At 40.8% G+C, this 18,418-nt stretch overlaps 1 protein-coding gene across 2 annotated transcripts in view; it reads right to left on the bottom strand.

Annotated features, from left to right (window-relative positions):
* Positions 1-18,418, bottom strand: part of col18a1a (collagen type XVIII alpha 1 chain a) — a 77,491-nt gene continuing 59,073 nt past the window's right edge. For both annotated transcript variants that reach the window (XM_063498739.1, XM_063498740.1), the window contains 28 exons: positions 18,244-18,306; positions 17,419-17,463; positions 16,479-16,610; positions 15,828-15,896; positions 14,218-14,244; positions 13,758-13,856; positions 13,450-13,485; positions 13,177-13,266; positions 13,059-13,091; positions 11,990-12,025; positions 11,614-11,673; positions 11,445-11,522; positions 11,284-11,319; positions 11,114-11,167; positions 10,882-10,953; positions 10,132-10,206; positions 10,001-10,025; positions 9,573-9,626; positions 9,053-9,087; positions 8,846-8,968; positions 8,595-8,748; positions 8,339-8,391; positions 2,870-2,998; positions 2,687-2,719; positions 2,279-2,599; positions 1,682-1,879; positions 1,461-1,576; positions 1-1,349 (listed from right to left, as the gene is read on the bottom strand). In XM_063498739.1, the coding sequence (XP_063354809.1) occupies positions 1,136-1,349; positions 1,461-1,576; positions 1,682-1,879; positions 2,279-2,599; positions 2,687-2,719; positions 2,870-2,998; positions 8,339-8,391; positions 8,595-8,748; positions 8,846-8,968; positions 9,053-9,087; positions 9,573-9,626; positions 10,001-10,025; positions 10,132-10,206; positions 10,882-10,953; positions 11,114-11,167; positions 11,284-11,319; positions 11,445-11,522; positions 11,614-11,673; positions 11,990-12,025; positions 13,059-13,091; positions 13,177-13,266; positions 13,450-13,485; positions 13,758-13,856; positions 14,218-14,244; positions 15,828-15,896; positions 16,479-16,610; positions 17,419-17,463; positions 18,244-18,306 (2,460 nt within the window). In that variant the 3' untranslated portion in view covers positions 1-1,135. The remainder of the gene's footprint in view (positions 1,350-1,460; positions 1,577-1,681; positions 1,880-2,278; positions 2,600-2,686; positions 2,720-2,869; positions 2,999-8,338; positions 8,392-8,594; positions 8,749-8,845; positions 8,969-9,052; positions 9,088-9,572; positions 9,627-10,000; positions 10,026-10,131; positions 10,207-10,881; positions 10,954-11,113; positions 11,168-11,283; positions 11,320-11,444; positions 11,523-11,613; positions 11,674-11,989; positions 12,026-13,058; positions 13,092-13,176; positions 13,267-13,449; positions 13,486-13,757; positions 13,857-14,217; positions 14,245-15,827; positions 15,897-16,478; positions 16,611-17,418; positions 17,464-18,243; positions 18,307-18,418) is intronic.

The following is an 18,418-nucleotide window of genomic DNA, read 5'->3' as shown; positions in this document are numbered from 1 at the left end:
CAAAAAAAAAAAACCAAACAACCCAAAACACTGATATCCACAGGTTTGTTGCAGACAGCGGTAGCATTAATGCCGTTACTCTCTGCAATTTAAGACAAGGCCAAAAAAAAAAAGTTTTCATTATTCTGGTTTTCCGCTTCCTGAGACAGCAATCACTCCAACAAAGATTAGCAGCAAGCTAATCATTTCCAGCTTAATCGCTGATAGGATTTATAAGGTGGAAAGACGAAAAGGGGGAAATAATCACTTTAGAATCATCAGGCTCAATTTCTATGAGAAGGAATCTTGCCCTCTGGGTACATGATTATTCATAACAGGAGTGTCGTGACGGTTTAAACTTTAGTGTGAAAAACCTGCATCTGACTGCACCTGGGCAAAAACTGTTCTAATGCTCGGCTATCAGCAGAACGAGTACAAAAGAAGTATATGAGCTTATTGTGTAAAGCTTTTCCATGTGTGTGATAAGGCACAGGCTCTTTACAGAAGATTTTTTTTTAAATGTTCCATATTTTGTTGATTATAAATGAGGGTATTTAGCATTTTTTTTTTATTTTTTATACTTACATAACTTCATTTAAAAATAAATATCTACTATCTTATTTCAATTTAAAATAGTCCTTAAAAGTTTGCTGTACCCCATCACAACCTACAATTCCAAACAAGAATTCAGAGGAAAAAAAAATGTTGAAATCATCAATACCTATGATATGGAGGAAAAAAATGGATATAGCATTTTTTAACAAAAGGTAAAACACTGATGACATAAAAAAAAAAGCACAAATTAAAAACATGTAATATACAGAATTTTTAAAAAGGGCTAAAATTTGAGAAGGCTTTTAGCTTCTCTGCTGTTGTTCTGCCCCTTGAAGAAAATATGTGCCAATGCCCTCGAGAAAAGGGACCAACACCCCTCGGTTTGACCCATCTCTTTGGCGTGTATGGAGGGGAGGAGCAGACAATGCAAAGTCTCCCTGCCGGGCGAAGTGCCGCTGGGCCAGTTCATTGGACGCCACATGTTCACAAGCTGTGTTATCAGGGAATTAAGAACCAAACATGTCTGTTTGGATGTAAAATGGATGTTTAGCTAGGGCCCAGAATTATGACAAAAAAATAAAAAAAGCAGGAGAATGGACATTTATTTTTTGGAGGGTGATGTGAAGGCGTTCTCAATGCAAAGGACGATGTAGGAGCCGGAGCAGCTGCTAGGGCTTTGCTGCAAGAGGTGGCCGCTATGTAGTGATGATGCCAGACCAGTCACAGCGTGGTCGCCAGTCCGCCACGTTTCGCAGTACTGGTCTGTTTGCCGGTGGCCTTTCTTGCTTGATCCGTGCCAGACCATTTTTTCAGGCCTGGAGGTGATTAAGAACAAAAGATAGCAAATTAGCAAAAGAAACGAAGGCTGCTTAACAACCGCATGCTGGTGTTAAATATATTTTTGTTTTTTAGGTACAAAGACTCACCAAGCGCTATCCCTGAGGATGTCTCTACCATCAAAGGAGTAGATTGGTACGTTTTCCCTCATTGTGCTGGCATTGTCACCAAAGAGAGAGTCCCAACTGCTAAACAACACTTGGTTCTGCAAGGAAAAAGAAAATTAACATTTAACACAGTGACTTTATTCAGGTTTTCAGAAAGATGGTGTCAGTCATGCAGCTGTCCTTGTTGTAATATTGGGTCTTACCTTGAGGTTTACTATGGGGATGCTGTCCCTGTCCGACCTGCGGACGATGGTGTAGAGGTCTTGAAGCTTAGAGGACAGGAAGGCTCTAAATGTTCCCTTCAGGCCGATAGCACGAGCCTGCTGGAAGCACAGGAAGTCTGCCCCACGAATCCCTCGCATGTTACCGGTGTGAGGGCTGTTCAAGGCGATGAGGTGCAGCTGATAAAGACACAGATTCACAAGAAGAAAATCACACAAATTTTCATTTTACTTCAACTGTGGAACAACTTAAGATGTTTTACAAAGGTCAGGGCTTTACATGATTAATGGTTTATATCACTAACGTCTCCTGGGCTGGGTTCCACAGCCTATGGAAGTGGCAGCTAGAATCCTCTATCAGATAATAATGGGACAACATTCCTCTCCCAAAAGTCAAGCAATCAAGCTCCTCAGTTCCCAAATGTCTACCGACTGTTGTTAAAAGAAGAAGGGATTCAAACATAATATTGTTTTGTTTTTCTGATTTTCATTTTAGGCAAGCTAGCTAGTTTTCATCCCTATATAAGGTAAATTAATATTTATTATATTTTTGAGCTTTTAAGTATCCACTTTACTCACTCCTGATCCATGTATGTCGAAACGGCCAGCAGGCTCCAGCACAGGAGGGACGGGTTGTCTTTGAGGAGTGACAGGGAATCTGCTTTCTGTCTGCTGGGTGGCAAATCTTCCATCGGTATGACCTGTGTGTGTCTGGTCTGGGAATCTGGGCTCATACTTTGGAAAGTATCGGGGGTCTGCGGGTGTGGGTGCTGGAGGTTCAATGGGTTTTATCAAAGTGAAACCCTCAGAGTAATGGCCTGCTCCGTTGTTTTGGGACTGGTCCTGGGACTGTGGGTACAGAATCACAGGTGGAGGTTGGACTTCTGCCACCTCATTCTCCTTTGTGTGAAAATGGAAGAAATAATTAAGTCATATGAACGTTACAATATTTTATTTTATGTTATTTTATGGTTCTGTGAAACTTACCAGATCTCTGAAGAAAGGATTGTACTCTCCAAGCTGAGGGGAGAGGAATCAACTATTTAGTGTCGCTTTACATTAACTTTTTCATATGTTATAAACTAGTGATATATTATTAATGGTGTAAACTGGTTTTAAAGTTGATTTTATCAAATTCAAAGCACTGCACTGAAAAGTACAAAACTGTACCATGACTTGCCGCACTCCATCGCGTACTCTCAAATAAAGGTCTGCTCTGTCTATGATGTAGATGAGGCTGCCCTCTTCCTGACGCCTGGCCGTAGCAATCATTGTGTCATATGATCTCAAAACCATGACCTGCACACACACACAAAAAAAGACCACCACACATCAGACAGATATATTTAAGAAAAATTACAAACCGTACAGTGCGTGCTGGCGGGCAGGGGCAGACACCGTGGCGGACTGATCTCTACTAAAACTAGCAAGTGCTAGTGCTTGAGGTTGAGAGGTACTGGCTAGATATAGTTGGGCTCACGTCAACACACGACTAAGGCTACGTTCACACTGCAGGTCTTAATGCTCAATTCCGATTTTTTGATCAAATCCGATTTTTTTTGTCTGCTTGTTCACACTACAAATAAAATGTGACAGCAAACGCGCTCTAGTGTGAACCCTCAAAGCGGCCCGCATGCGCAAAAGAAGACGTCACACACAACAAGCTCTGTTTAGACCCAGACCAAACAGCATTGTTTGACTGATGGCCCTTAATATAAAGACTTGTTTCATACTCTACGTTTCCCAATTTTGCTTTAAGTTATAAAGTTATTTTGTTATTTACATATGGCCTAATAATTATCATTATTGCTGTTTTAGAGAGGAGCGGTGCTTCAAAGGATAGTTGCAGATTTCTGTCAGAATCTGCAGATTATACAGTACAAAGAAAATGTTCACGTTTCTCCAGCGTTGTCTTCCCATCAGTTTCACTAACATCTACACTAGAAGCGTTTGTGATGTCTTATCGGGCGCTTCTCCGGCGCTGATAATTGGCGTCTGTCTTGTGTCAGTGACGTAAAAGATGGATTTAATGTGACCTGACCATTCAAACAGCAGTCGCTTTCTAAAACATCAGATATGTATCAGATTCAGTACCACATACGAAAGCGACCCAGATCGGATTTGAAAATATCGGATTTGTGCTGTTCACACCGTCATACCATGATCAGATATGGGTCGCATAGGGTCAAAAAAGTCGGATTTGATGCGCTATTGCCTGCAGTGTGAATGTAGCCTTAGGCAGAGCTTTGACAGCATTCCGAGGGACACTCGGGACTAGGGGTTGGTTTTGATTATCGATTTATCGATTAAAATCGATTCTAGCTTGGATAATGTGATATCGATTCATTAAAATCCTGAATCGATTTTTTAATATAAATTTATTTTGCCCGAAAAGCCAGAATCTCAGGTTAAAGCTCAAAAAATTTCAACAACCACCAAACAGCTAAAACAGTAAATGAGAGCAGGTACACGGATTCTGCACAAAGACGTAAACACAAAGCGCGGACCTGATGCATCAGAATCAGTGAGATGTCGCCTTTCTCACCCGACGGCACGGACACGGTCGGGGCTGAAAGCCGACAGCTCACTGATTCTGATGTTTCGGCGGGTCCACGCTTTGCGTTTACGTATTTTTTGCGCTAGATTCTGAGCTGCAGGTTTTATCTCTCTCCAACCAAAATTCACTGAACCAGCAGCAAAAGAAGCAGCAAACCATGTTTCACATTTGATAAACATCGTCATGAATTCCCTCTTAGTTTTGCTGTTTTGCTTCCACCATGATAAAATCGCACTTCATGCACAGCTCGCTGTCTCTCGCTCTCAGTGTACTTCAAGAATAGTTTCCCATCTAAAATCTCTGTTTTCTGCATTATTCGCTTGCTTATAACACACAAGTCTACCGTTGTTTACAGCGCTGTTGGACGCTGTTTTCTTCCTTTTACTTACTTCCGACAAGAAAGCCTCATTTCTGCCGTTCAATAGGCTACTGAACAAATTTCAACATTTTAAAATTATGCAAATTGCAAAACGCTTAGCTGTGTCTCTAATAAAACCTCTGTAACTTTGCTCTGCTTCACTTCAGCAGCATCAGGTACTGTTCATATGTTGATTAATGGTTTTCTTTCGTTTTTGATCTACTGCAGAATATTTTTATAAAATCCCAGGCCAGGAAAATCACCTTCATGTTTTTCTGTGTTTTATCCTTAGCTACTTTGACACAAAGGCATCTGCTGTGATGCTTACACCTTTGATAAAGTCTCGCAAGTGTCAGCTTTCTTTTTATAGATATAAAAATATGGAAATGTACTGATGCATGATCTGAATTATAATATTTCTGACTGTCTGAGGCAAAATTTCCCAGATTCCAATCGAATCGGAATCGAATCGATTCTAGAAATCAGTGACGATACCCAGCCCTACTCGGGACATTGAGTCCGAATGGACCATGTTCAGCACCTCCATTGCTGAAGCTGGTGCACTGAGCTGTGGCCAAAGTGGTTGGTGCCTGTTGTGTTGGTGGTAACCAGAAGTCAAGTTAACCATCAGGCTGAAGGCCTGACTAAGCCTATCTGGTTTAGTTAGCCTGTGGGAGGCCATGGAAAAAGGCTTTTGGACTGCCTCAGAGATTCTGCTAAACCATCAGGTGACTCAGAAGGGGAAAGCAGTGCTCTACCTGCACTGTATGTAGTGCAGGTGGAGTAGTGCTGACTTCAACTGAAGATATTCCTGCGTGGTGGAAGGAATTGTACGAAGATCTCCTTAATCCCACTGACACGTCTTCGGTAGAGGAGCAGAGTCCCGGGATGAGGGGGACGACTCGCCCATCACTGGGGGTGAAGTCACTGGGGCAGTTAAACAACTCCTTAGTGGCAGGGTCCTGGAGGTGGATGAGCTTCGCACTGAGTTCCTGAAGGTTCTAGATGTTGCAGGGCTGTCTTGGTTGACACGCCTCTACAATGTTGTGTGGAGATCAGGGGTGGTACCTTTGGATTGGCAGACTGGGGTGGTGTTTCCCATCTTTAAGAAAGGGGACCGGAGGTTGTTCTCCAGCTATGGGGGGATCACACTCCTCAGCCTACCTGGGAAAGTCTATGCCAGGGTGCTGAAAAGGAGAGTCTGTCCATTAGTGAACCTCAGATACAGGAGAAACAATAGGGTTTTCGTTCCGGCAATAAGTCGGACTCCTTCCAGTGGGTAATGGACTCTGCCAGGGTTGCCCTTTGTCACTGATTCTGTTCATGATTTTTATGAGCAGAATTTCTATGCCTACCAAAGTGGCGGAAGGCTTTCACCTGGGCCATCTCAGAATCTCTTCTCTATTTTTTGCAGATGATGTGGTTCTGTTGGCTTCATCAGGTGGAAGCCTCCAGCTCACACTGAAGCGGTTCCCAGCTGAGTGTGAGGGGGAAGAATGAGAATCAGAACACCGATACCATGGTCCTCAGCTGGAAGAGGGTTGAGCACCCACTCCTGCTCAGGGATGAATTACCCCCCGCCCCCGAGTTTAAGTATCTCGGGATCCTTTTCTTTTTCACGAATGAAGAGGGGTGTAAGATGGATTGGTGCTGCGGCTGAAGTGGAGGATGTGGGAGGGGGCTCAGAGTAGAGCCACTACTCGTCCACATCTAAAGTAGCCAGTCGAGCTGGTTTATCTAACTAGGATGGATGTCTCCTAAACACCTCCAGAGTGAGGTGTTCCGGGTATATCCCACCAGGAGGTAGGCAGACCCAGGACATACTGGAGAGATTATATCTCTTGGTTGGCCTGGCCTTGGTTTTCCCCCAGACAAGCTGGAGGAGGTGGCTAGGGAGAGGGAGGTCTGGGCTTCTCTGCTTAGGTTGCTGCCCCCGCAACCCAACCCTTGGATAAGCGGAAGACGATGGATGGATATACAGTCAGGTCCATAAAACATTTATGGCTCCATACACCACCACAATGGATTCCAAATGAAACGAACAAGACATGCTTTAACTGCAGAGTGTCAGCTTTTATTTGAGGGTATTTACATCCAAATCAGGTGAACGGTGTAGGAATTACAACAGTTTGCAAATGTGCCTCCCACTTCTTGAGGGACCAAAAGTAATGGGACAGAATAAGAACCATAAATCAAACATTCATTTTTTAATACTTGGTTGCAAATCCTTTACAGTCAATCACAGCCTGAAGTCTGGAACACATTGACATCACCAGACGCCGGGTTTCATCCCTGGTGATGCTCTGCCAGGCCTCTACTGCAACAGTCTTCAGTTCCTGCTTGTTCTTGGGGCATTTTCCCTTCAGTTTTGTCTTCAGCAAGTGAAATACATGCTCAATCGGATTCAGGTCAGGTGATTGACTTGGCCATTGCAAAACAGTCCACTTCTTTCCCTTCAAAAACTCTTTGGTTGCTTTTGCAGTATGCTTGGGGTTGTTGTCCACCTGCACTGTGAAGCGCCGTCCAATGAGTTTTGAAGCATTTGTCTGAATATGAGCAGATAATATTGCCCGAAACACTTCAGAATTCATTGTGCTGCTTTTGTCAGCAGTCACATCATCAATAAATACAAGAGAACCAGTTCCACTGCCAGCCATACATGCCCACGCCATGACACTTCCACCCCAATGCTTCACTGATGAGGTGGTATGCTTAGGATCATGAGCAGTTCCTTTCCTTCTCCATACTCTTCTCTTCCCATCACTCTGGTACAAGTTGATGTTGGTCTCATCTGTCCATAGGATGTTGTTCCAGAACTGCGACGGCTTTTTCAGATGTCGTTTGGCAAACTCTAATCTGGCCTGCCTGTTTTTGGGGCTCACCAAAGGTTTACATCTTGTGGTGAACCCTCTGTATTCACACTGGTGGAGTCTTCTCTTGATTGTTGACTCTGACGCACATACACCTGCCTCCTAGAGAGTGTTCTTGATCTGGCCAACTGTTGTGAAGGGTGTTTTCTTCACCAGGGAAAGGATTCTTTGGTCATCCACCACAGTTGTGTTCCGTGGTCTTCCTAGTCTTTTGGTGTTGCTGAGCTCACCAGTGCGTTCCTTCTTTTTGGGAATGTTCTAAACAGTTGTTTTGGCCACGCCTGATGTTTTTGCAATCTCTCTGATGGGTTTGTTTTGTTTTTTTCAGCCTAATGATGGCTTGCTTCACTGGTAGAGACAGCTCTTTGGATCTCATCCTGGCAGTTGACAGCAACAGGTTCAAAAAGCAAACAGCACACTTGAAATGAACTCTGGACCTTTTATTTGTTCATTGTAATTGGGGTAATGAGGGAATAACACACACCTGGCCATGGAACAGCTGAGAAGCCAATTGTCCCATTACTTTTGGTCCCTTAAGAAGTGGAAGGCACATATACAAACTGTCATAATTCCTATACTGGTCACCTGATTTGGATGTAAAAACCCTCAAATAAAAGCTGGCAGTCTGCAGTTAAAGCACATCTTGTTCGTTTCATTTGGAATCCATTGTGGTTGTGTATAGAGCCAAAAATGTTAGAATTGTGTCGATGTCCCAATATTTATGGACCTGACTGTATGAATGGATGGGTGGGTACAAACAATAAATCAAAAACTGCCATTCTACAGATAAATGAATTTTGTGAATTCAGAGTCTTGTGATGGAGCCATGATTACAATTCAGTGATAGTACTCACTCCAGAGGATAGTCCAGGAGCTCCAGGTGGGCCAGGTGGGCCAGGAGGACCAGCTTAAATATAAAAAAAATAGAAACAGAAGTGCAATTTATCTCCAGTATTCAACCAGTAAAGTGCATTCAGTAAGATTAAGATGTGGCTACCTGTAAACAATTCAGATTTACAGGTTAAAACCTGTAAACCTGTACTGTTTTTTTTTCCAATAAAGAAGTGTCTTTTTTTTTCTTTTTTTTTTTTTGTGGAAAAATACACTTACGATAATTGGGCTGATATGATCCTGAAAGGGACCCCGAGGGTCCAGGAGGTCCAGGTGGTCCTGGAGGACCTGGACGACCATCATAACCAATTCCTGGTGGCCCTGTTGGTCCAGATGGTCCAGGTGGCCCAATTATAGAATCTCCCTTTGGACCCTAATGTGGAAAAGAAAATCAGAAATTTCTGGAATATCACATTTAGATCAGGGCCAAATGTTTTTTGGTTGTATTAACAAATAAGGTCAGAACTCACTGGGAGGCCAGGTGGTCCTGGAGGTCCTTGTACTCCTCCAAATCGTGGGTCATAATATCCACCACCGGGCTCTCCTTTTTCTCCCTTGACACCTGGGTCTCCACGGTCTCCCTTCAGTTCATTCTGTCAGAAGAAGTTCAACTTTGTTTGTTGATGAAGAGGAAATAAACTAAAAAAAATGACTGGAGTAACAATGAGCTAGCTTACCCTGAATGTGTAGATATCAACATTAGGGGATGCTCCTGGGAAGAAAAAAAAAAAGATGCTTTAGTGAAACAGTTGTGTAGCGTGCTGGTTATGCAGCATTATAGTTGTGCTGACAGTTCATGATCTCAGGGATCAACAATGGTCAGTGTGATCACAAAGACATGTAATTCACATGTCTGAATTTCAGGCTTTTGGGTTAGTAGTAAACAAGTATTTACAGACAAACATGAGAAACTACAGATAACAGCTGTAATATGCTAGCAACCAAAGCAATCACTAGGAGGTTTTTGGTGTAGCGCCTTCTTTGTATGTGATTTCACTCATTGAGAGCCAGAAACTTCCGGGAACTATTCCCAACCAATCGCAGATTACACACTTCCCTTGCAGTATAGCACATAACTCTTTAAGCAGTATATGCACGACTTTACGTGAGAAACATCAACAGAAAAGATTGCACAACCCAGTACAATCATAAAGGAATGAAATTTCATTTATTCTTAATCCAAAAATTAGGATTTACCTGCGATCCCTGGAAGTCCAGGCTCACCACGCTCTCCTTTTTCTCCTTTAATTGCTACAACACAAAATTACTCATAACTCTCTGCAGGTTTAAATATCATTGAACCCTTGAAAGCCATGTGCTCTACTGCCAGTGACTTCTTCATTCATTTTTTTTTCAAATCTAGACTTGAAAGCTTAATCTCCTGACAGTGGAGTGTATATCCTTTGCAGGCTGAAGGAGCAGAACTGAAATTAAATTCATAGATTGCACTGTTTATCGCTGCAGACACTTTGAACCCTTTAAAAATCCTTCCTCCTTTCCCCTCTCATATTTACTGAACCTCTCTACTGTGATCCTTCTTTTTAATGAATTTAATCTGACCATATATTTTTGTAATGTATTTATTTTTACACACTAAAACAATAAAACAAGTGAAGATGACATACCTGGATAATTCCTTTCATCATAGCGCTGTTAACAGAAGGGAAATAATCGGTAGGGAAGATGAGACATGAACTTTAACTAGCACATATAAATGTCAATTTAAAACCAGATTTTTGGGAAGCTGTGTACTCACATTGAAACGGTCTAAAGGACTGGCTGAGCCAGGGGGTCCTGGTGGCCCAGGTGGTCCTGGAGGGCCAGGCACTCCCTAATGAAAACAAAGATATTCAATATTTTTGGAGGACTCAATAATTTTGTGAGTTTAACATAAGGCTGTAAAGCTTTTGCTGGGATTAAGTGTGGCCACTCTTGGAGAAATGTGTTTGGCAACATAATATTTGGCATTTAAAAACAAAAGAAGAGCAGAGTGGGTTGTTTTGTGTGAGGAAACAAGTGCAGCTCTTGTTTAATGAAGCACAAGTTGCTTTAGTAATGCTTAGCTAAATGAAAGTTCACTTGAATGCAGTATTTAGAACCTAAGCAAAGGTGTCATTGTTGAATTTAGTTTCATTAAAAGATTAAAAAACAGAGCTAACAAATTAATGACGCTCAGTATATGTTTAGTTATGAAAGCTAAAACCAAAAAAAAAAAAAAATAGAAAAGGGGGAAAAAGACTTACATATTTGTTGGGGTTAAAAAAAACATTTATAATGTGCTAAAATTAACCTTTTAAGTTGAAAGTGACTCTGTATTTACACTCAGTGTGAAGAGTTCTGTGTGATTGCCAGTTGTGTTTAAAGTGACCTTTAACATGGGAGCAGGGAAGTCACACAATGCCTGTAAAATACAGGCTTGAGGGATGTAAAGTAAGCTAATGTCATCAAACCATCTTTGCTGCTAAGCCTCCCAAGCTAAGGTATTAATAATAGTATTAATACTTACAGGGTAGCCAAAGCCAGATCCAACCCCTGGCTCTCCTTTCTCACCCTTATATCCATTTATCCCAGGACGACCCTGAAGGGAGAAAATTATTGATTTATTTGTCTTTTGTTGAACTTGGAAAATAGATAAAACAAAAAGATAAAAACCATACTAAGGTAAAAAGAAAAAAATGGTATAGAATACACTTCACTATGGTCAGTATTTAGTAAAACAATAAGAAAGAAGCACTTACAGGTCTTCCAGGCATTCCAATTTCACCTTTCAGTCCAGGGGGCCCATATGGTCCCTGCACATATAAATTATATAATTAAACACGCTGTGAATTGACTGGTGATTGAATAAGGTAATTTAAACAGTTTCAGTACATTAACCAAAAACAGTCTTAGAAATGAAAAACCTTACAGGGGGCCCAACAGGTCCTGGAAGTCCTCTGTCTCCCTGCATGCATGGTTTGCATGATTAGTTTCAAGAACAAAATGATCATCACAAAATACACCAAAGACCATGAGTACATCAACGCATAATAGATAGAAATGCAGATAGTCAAATTCACTGAGACTCACCTTTGAACCAGCTAGCTGTGCCAAATTCAGAAAATTTCCATCAGGGCCAATAACCAAGCCTGGCGCCCCTTTTTCACCCTGAACATGGATCACCAAGATAACAAATACTCAATAACAGAAATGATCAGAGTAGCCAAATTAAAAGTCTAACATATAATGTAGACTTTACCTTCTCACCATAGCCTGGAGGACCAGGATCTCCTCGGTCACCTTTTGGCCCCATGGGACCCTGCAATATATTAAAAAATACAATAAAATACATGAAAACATCCCATTAGACCAGTTAGATTTGACAGCACCCAACGTTTTGTTGCCATGAAGCAAATAAGCCAATATAATGGGCCTTCTCATTGATAATTAATAACTATGACATTCGTTATCTCAAAGTAGTCCCTGACTAATACAGCATTACAGTATTGTTTCAAAAGAATTCCATAAAATGATATCATCTGATGTCTCACATTCATGTAATTACATATTAAATTTTTAATATTGTGCATATGGTTATACAAGAAAACACAATTATGTAACAGAGGCAAACTCACAGGAAATCCAGCTCGACCAGGTAAACCAGGCCCACCCTGTAGAGGAAAACAAAACCACACACCTCTGTTTAACTTGATTAGATCAGTTTTATTCATTTTCCTTAATACCAGCCAAACATTTGTTTATCAGTAACTATGAGCAAATCCACACACAGTTTATGGCTAACACGAATTAAGGCTAAAAATGCAGGTTGTGAAGTTAAGTGCTGCTTTTGCTTGGTGTAGGTGAATGAAAACCAGTGTTTGTTTCTTGGCTGTCACTTTTCCACAGTTGTTACAACACTGTAAATTTGTAATGAGCAGTGAGGTTTCTTTTGAACACCATAATTGTATGCTCTGCTGTGTGGTATAAATCTTGGTAGAAGCTGTTTGTCATGTTTCAGTTGACACCCCATTTTATAAGGGAACTATTCCTTATAATCAGAAATGCAGATATTTAAAAAGGCAGAAGAAGTTGTAAAATATTCCCCTGGATGTTTCTTTTGAGTACGACTTAGTTTTCCAGTGGGACCTGTTGCCAACATCAACTTCAAAATGGGCTTTGGCCCTTATTTGCCAGTATCAGCAAATATCGAGGCTGGTATGGATCTACAGGTCCATGCTCACCGTGATACCAGTGTTAGAGCTATTTTGTAACATGTTGATATTGGTATTATTGTGCAATATTGTGTTAGTCCAGGTTTTTCCACTCTGTGATTACAGAGCCTATGCATATTTCATGCTCTGCAGTATGGATAAAGGCGAATAAGCATTAGTTGGTTGAAATTGTTTTGTTTTTTCTTTTCAAAGGCCATCGGCTGAGATTCTCCCACAGACTGTGGATTCGCCTGATGATTAGAAATGAAGGAATCACTTACTGGTACCCTTTGAGGGTAACCAAAGCTGCATGATTCAACATTAGGAAGCAAAATTGTAGGACGTCCTGGTAAATTGTAAAAAAAAATGTTAGTGATACCAGTTGTAACATTTCTGGGTTGTGACATGGACCACAAGCATGCTTGAATCTGTGCAAGTAACATGAAGTGAAACTCCTCTTTGTCTTTAGTCCAACAACACAGTTCAAACATACCTGAGGGCCAGCTCTGCCAACGACTTCATCAAACTGTGGAAAAGACAGACATTACCATCAGGTTTGGTTTTTAGCTTCATACAGACTCAAACAGCAGTGCTCATCTCTTGTTACTGACATTGCCTGATGTCTGGTAGACGATTTGTCCTGGTGGTCCAGGTGGACCTGGTGGACCGGGTAGTCCAGTTCCATCTCGACCTGCTTCACCCTAAAACCAGAAAGAAAGAGGAAAAAATTTTTATTAGCATCCAGTAGTGAAAGCTTATCACATAATCAACATGACAGAAGATTAAGGAAGGCTACTGTGGTAGGAGATATCATTTGTGTTATCTCTTAGTAATGAGTGCTTTGTAGTAAAACAAGTGCAATCATAATTACGAATGATATTCACCCTCTCTCCTTTGTCTCCTCTGTCACCCTTTGACCCCTGTAAAATTCAAAGAGTGAGATACATTAGCAACAGAGAAACCTGTATGTTAAATGACCGGTCTGCAGACTAACCTAATTACATGAAACTTTCAAAAGATAAACGTTGTTTTTTTTCATATATCAGTTTTAATATACAAGTTGTCCATGAATGCCAACATGAAAAATTCTGTGCCAAAGATAAAGAAGATAAAAACTTGGAGAAATTATATCATATGTAAATATTCTTCAACTAATCTGTCTAATTCAGAGATTTAATTTAATCTTTTTTACCGGAGGTCCAGGGAAGCCATCCAGGCCTGGTTGCCCATCTCTTCCAGCAGGACCTCCATCACCCTTCTCACCTGGTCTGCCGGGCAAGCCGGGGTTACCCTGCAGAAGAACACTCAATCTGAGTTGGTGGCAAATAAAATTATAAAAGAAGAAGAAGAAAATGGCAGCAAACAGGAAACAGAGCAGGAACTTGAACTTCTCTTGCTTCCTTGACTTCAGGTGGAACACATTAAGCTAGATTTGATGTTTCAAACTCAGTGTAGGACTATGTTTTGCAAGCAGGAGGGCAAAACTTAATGCAAAGGGCAATGATCATCAGTGTCGACTGTTGGTTGGATGGATTTTGGTTTCTAACAACTAATTACAAGAGTAAACTTTATTTGGACTTAAAGCACATGTTGTTGTTTTTTGTGATCATACTCCAAGCTTTCCACCTCAACATAAATTATAATTTACTTACTGGAAGTCCAGGTAATCCAGGAGGACCCTGAAAGCACATATTTGTTTGGGTTATTTGGTAGTTCATGTATAGCTTCTTCATCCTTCATCATGTATTTGCAGTTTCCTCGTAAAAATTGTTTGAACAGTTCTAAAAACATTCTTACAGAAATCTGCAAGCTACAGATCATGTTGGTCAGAAACCTTTTAATCAGATGGCTTATAGACTGTTGATGAACCCTTGATGGAACCGTATTTGATCATTTAAATGGACATCAAAACTGGCCATCTCATAATTCACTGTAAGGTTGGGTTTCTTCTAGCCAATCAGGAAAGATCAGGTTAGTGACATTAGTGTATCTGACCTATCAGCAATGGCCCAGAACCATGTCAGAATTCGGAAAATTGAGTTTTTCACCCTTAACCTACGCCAAGATTTATGGTTATAATATCTGAACTAACTGTGGTAAGTTGATGAAACCCTTGCATTATATATAGTTCAATAGGTATTGTTAGTGTTGGATTTCTAGAAATTTGGTGATACCATATTGGATCATATGACTTGGTCACTTAAAACTAGCACAAGTGGTGGTAGGTCAGTTATTCACGAATGCACCAAAAGCATTTACCAAGCCATACTTGTTATTTCTAAAAAAAATAAATAAATAAATTAAAGTACCTTATCATAAACTCACTGTAGGACAGTAGTGGTCAACAGTATATTGGATGTTGCCATGACTACACAGTGATCCAATACAAGGTTTACCCCATTTTAAGGGCTTTTTAGGCTCCATATACACGAATATATAAATCTGTTTGTTTGGTAAATGGTAAATGGCCTGTATTTGTATAGTGCTTTACTAGTCCCTATGGACCCCAAAGCGCTTTACACTACATTCAGTCATCCACCCATTCACACACACAGGTGATGGCAAGCTACATTGTAGCCACAGCTGCCCTGGGGCGCACTGACAGGGGCGAGGCTGCCGGACACTGGCGCCACCGGGCCCTCTCACCACCACCAGTAGGGTGAAGTGTCTTGCCCAAGGACACAACGACCGAGACTGTGAGAGCCGGGGCTCGAACCGGCAACCTTTCGATTACAAGACGAACTGCCAACTCTTGAGCCACGATCGCCTCGTTTAATAGCCTTATAGCAGTTTTTTACATATATATAATTACATTGCATATATTTGTGTTTGTTTTTAATCTAAGTCTTATTACCGTTAAAATGATTTAGTCAGTCAATATTTGTAATTTGTTTTGATTTATGAATGAAAAAAGGGCTGCAACATAATGTTATTTTAACTTACTTTGATATATTTACAGTTTCTATGGTAATATATTTTGTTTTCACTAATTCTAAACTTCCCTGTTATTGTTCCATCAAAGTTGCCTGGATTTTGCTTTAAAATGCTTCCTGCTTGTCTCTTTTATGTAAGCCAGCCCATCGAGTACCATGCTGTAGAACAGCACAACCTATATAAGGGTGTATACATGTGCTCAGTTCAGTGAATGAACATTCCCATGTATTATAAAGGGTTAAGCAAGTACTATTGCTTATTCAAATTTTTACTCTGAATTTAAGCCTTATATAAAATTATCTTCCGAAGTCGGTAAAAACACGTGTACCTGTATTCCATCTGGTCCTCCGATGCCAGGACGTCCATTGAAACCACCAGCAGAGCCCTCCATGTCATCCTTCAAATAAAATGTTTTAAATTGCATTTTTGGAGATTAAATGTTTTTTGCAAAAGAAACATAGTAAAGCTAGCATGTCACTAGTCTGTCATATTTTGCAGTCATCTGACAACATTTTGGATCGGGGGAGGGGAACACTCTGGAGACTGATCGAAACATTTCCGGTAAATATTTTACCTTATAAGCCAGTCACTATATGTACATAGCTAAATATGTCTACTTTCACCCAACCATTCATCCATTTTCTGCAGCTTATCCCGGTTGGAATGATGGGCGCAGCAGTCTAAGCAGAGAAACCAGACCTCCCTCTGCTTGCCCACCTCCTCTACCTCTTCAAAGATCAGGTCATGCCTCAGTGTGGAGGTTGCCCGTCCCTGAACCCGTATCTGCCCAAGGTTTCTTCCCATTAAAAGGGAGTTTTGTCTGCTTGCTCATAGCAGGTTGTCTGTCATAGCGGGTTGTCTGATTGCTGGGGTTTCCTCTGTATTATTGTCTTTATCTTAGAATGTAAAGCACCTTCAGGTAACGGTTGTTAGGATTTAGTCCTATACAAGTAAAATGTACCTTATCATGATAACTTACAAATCCAACTCGATAACTTGGTCCAGGAGGCCCGGGAGGTCCAGGAGGTCCAACTGGTCCCCTGGGTCCAGGCAGACCAGCTAATCCTGGCTCTCCTTGAGTTCCTGGTAAACCACGTTCTCCTTGAGCACCCTGTAGGGCAAAAATTAAATAGATTAATCAAAGCAAATAAGAGATTTAATACTTCGTAAAGTGCATAATAAACAACAGTCGCCTCACAAGTGCCTTGAGGTGACTGTTTTTGTGATTTGGCACTGTATAAATAAAACTGAATTGAATAAATAAAGCTACAATGTGTTTTTAATTAATTGGCATCATGTATCATCCAATACTAAACATGCAGCCATCAGAGTACTTGGAAGGAGTTTTCAAAGCACACACTGTTTTGCACAAAACCCATGCTCACTGTCCTGGGACTAAATTTAGACGTCAGAATATGTGAAATAAAACGCATCCAATTCTCAGATTAGACTTAAAGTCAAGTCTGCAACTGACAGTATTTGACAGACATTTGCATATTGTTAGAAGACACAAATCCCCTTTGATGACTGACACGCTTGAGCCCAGTTACCTGCAGATGGGAAGGCTTAGGAGAGGAGGAGGAGGATAAATAGTGAGGCAGCAGATTGGTGAGAAAAGAAAAGTAGGAACTTGGCTGAGGAAGAGAAAGGGATAGGAAAAGTTTTACAAGTATTACATGACATACTGGTTATCCTGTGGGTGCCTCCACATAGTTGGAGTATCCCAAAAGCGTGCCATAAACTTTGAAATTTATTTACCTTCTTCTCAGGATTGTCTAAACAATTCTTAACTACTAAAACAAGTTACATCAAGAGCACTTTACATTTGGCCATAGTAGAAAAAAATGACACTAACTTTGAGAAAAAATCTTTAAAAAGGAAAGAAGGAGAGAGAGAAAAAATAGGTCATCAATTCACACCTTTTCTCCAATTGCTCCTGGAAGACCCAGCTCGCCAGCATCACCCTATTTTAGGAAACACAGTGACAACACTTATCAACACCATTTAAAGTTGAAATAAGAACTATGAACAATTTTCTTACTTTCAAAAAATCTAAAAGCGGCTGTGGACATGTTGTGTCTAATGCCTGTCCAAAGACTGAGCAATTTACTCATCAGCATTCGCTTAGTAGCTTATAGTTGGTAGCCAGTAGACATTTAAGGATATAGTTGCATAGAAAACTCTTCCTACTGTATTTCCCACCCCTAATATTTCTGGTTGAAATGAGTAGCGTTTGTGTCATGTGTCACAGTATCCTTTGCTCCCAGTGGTACTCAGCTCAGATGAATCTTTTTTAGAATTTAGATTTGTTTAATCCAGTACCAAGTACTTTGGATCGCCAACACTTAGCTTACCTGTCACACCACCAAATCACTGAAATTTCATGGAGACTTCCTGTAGAGGCTTCCAGTGTCTTTCAGGATTCACACTCGCATTTACATCTATGGCAAATTTAGGACTACCAGTTATCCAGTCCGGAGGGGAAACTAGAAAGCCCGGAGATCCACACATTCCTTTCCATCCAACACTTGGAAGGTCAAAGCTAGTTAGCATAGCTTGAAAGCTTTTTTTTATTGCAGTTCTCTCTGGATTTTAATTTTTGCTCTTGATATCTGAACCCCAGCAGCTACTGCACACTTCTAGCGTTTATTACACATTATACGAAATGTCATTTTATTTCAGATTATTAAATATCAGATTTATTTAGTTCTTAGAGAAGAAACTGTTATCTTCATAGTCTTTACCTTCTCCCCCTTGGGACCAGGAGCTCCTGGTTTGCCATCAGTACCCGTTATGCCAGGCAAGCCCTAGAGGCCAAAAGATTAGGATCAGATAGACATTCTTAGCTGATTATTGATATTTGGTTAGACTGAGAAGTTACTTCAGAGAGTTTGAGTGTTGATATATGTATTAGTTAGT

The sequence above is a fragment of the Pelmatolapia mariae genome, linkage group LG16_19 (assembly GCF_036321145.2).
Source record: "Pelmatolapia mariae isolate MD_Pm_ZW linkage group LG16_19, Pm_UMD_F_2, whole genome shotgun sequence".
In the NCBI taxonomy this organism is placed as follows: Eukaryota; Metazoa; Chordata; class Actinopteri; order Cichliformes; family Cichlidae; genus Pelmatolapia; species Pelmatolapia mariae.
The sequence above is the reverse complement of the archived record's forward strand: the minus strand, read 5'-3'. Positions and strand labels throughout refer to the sequence as shown.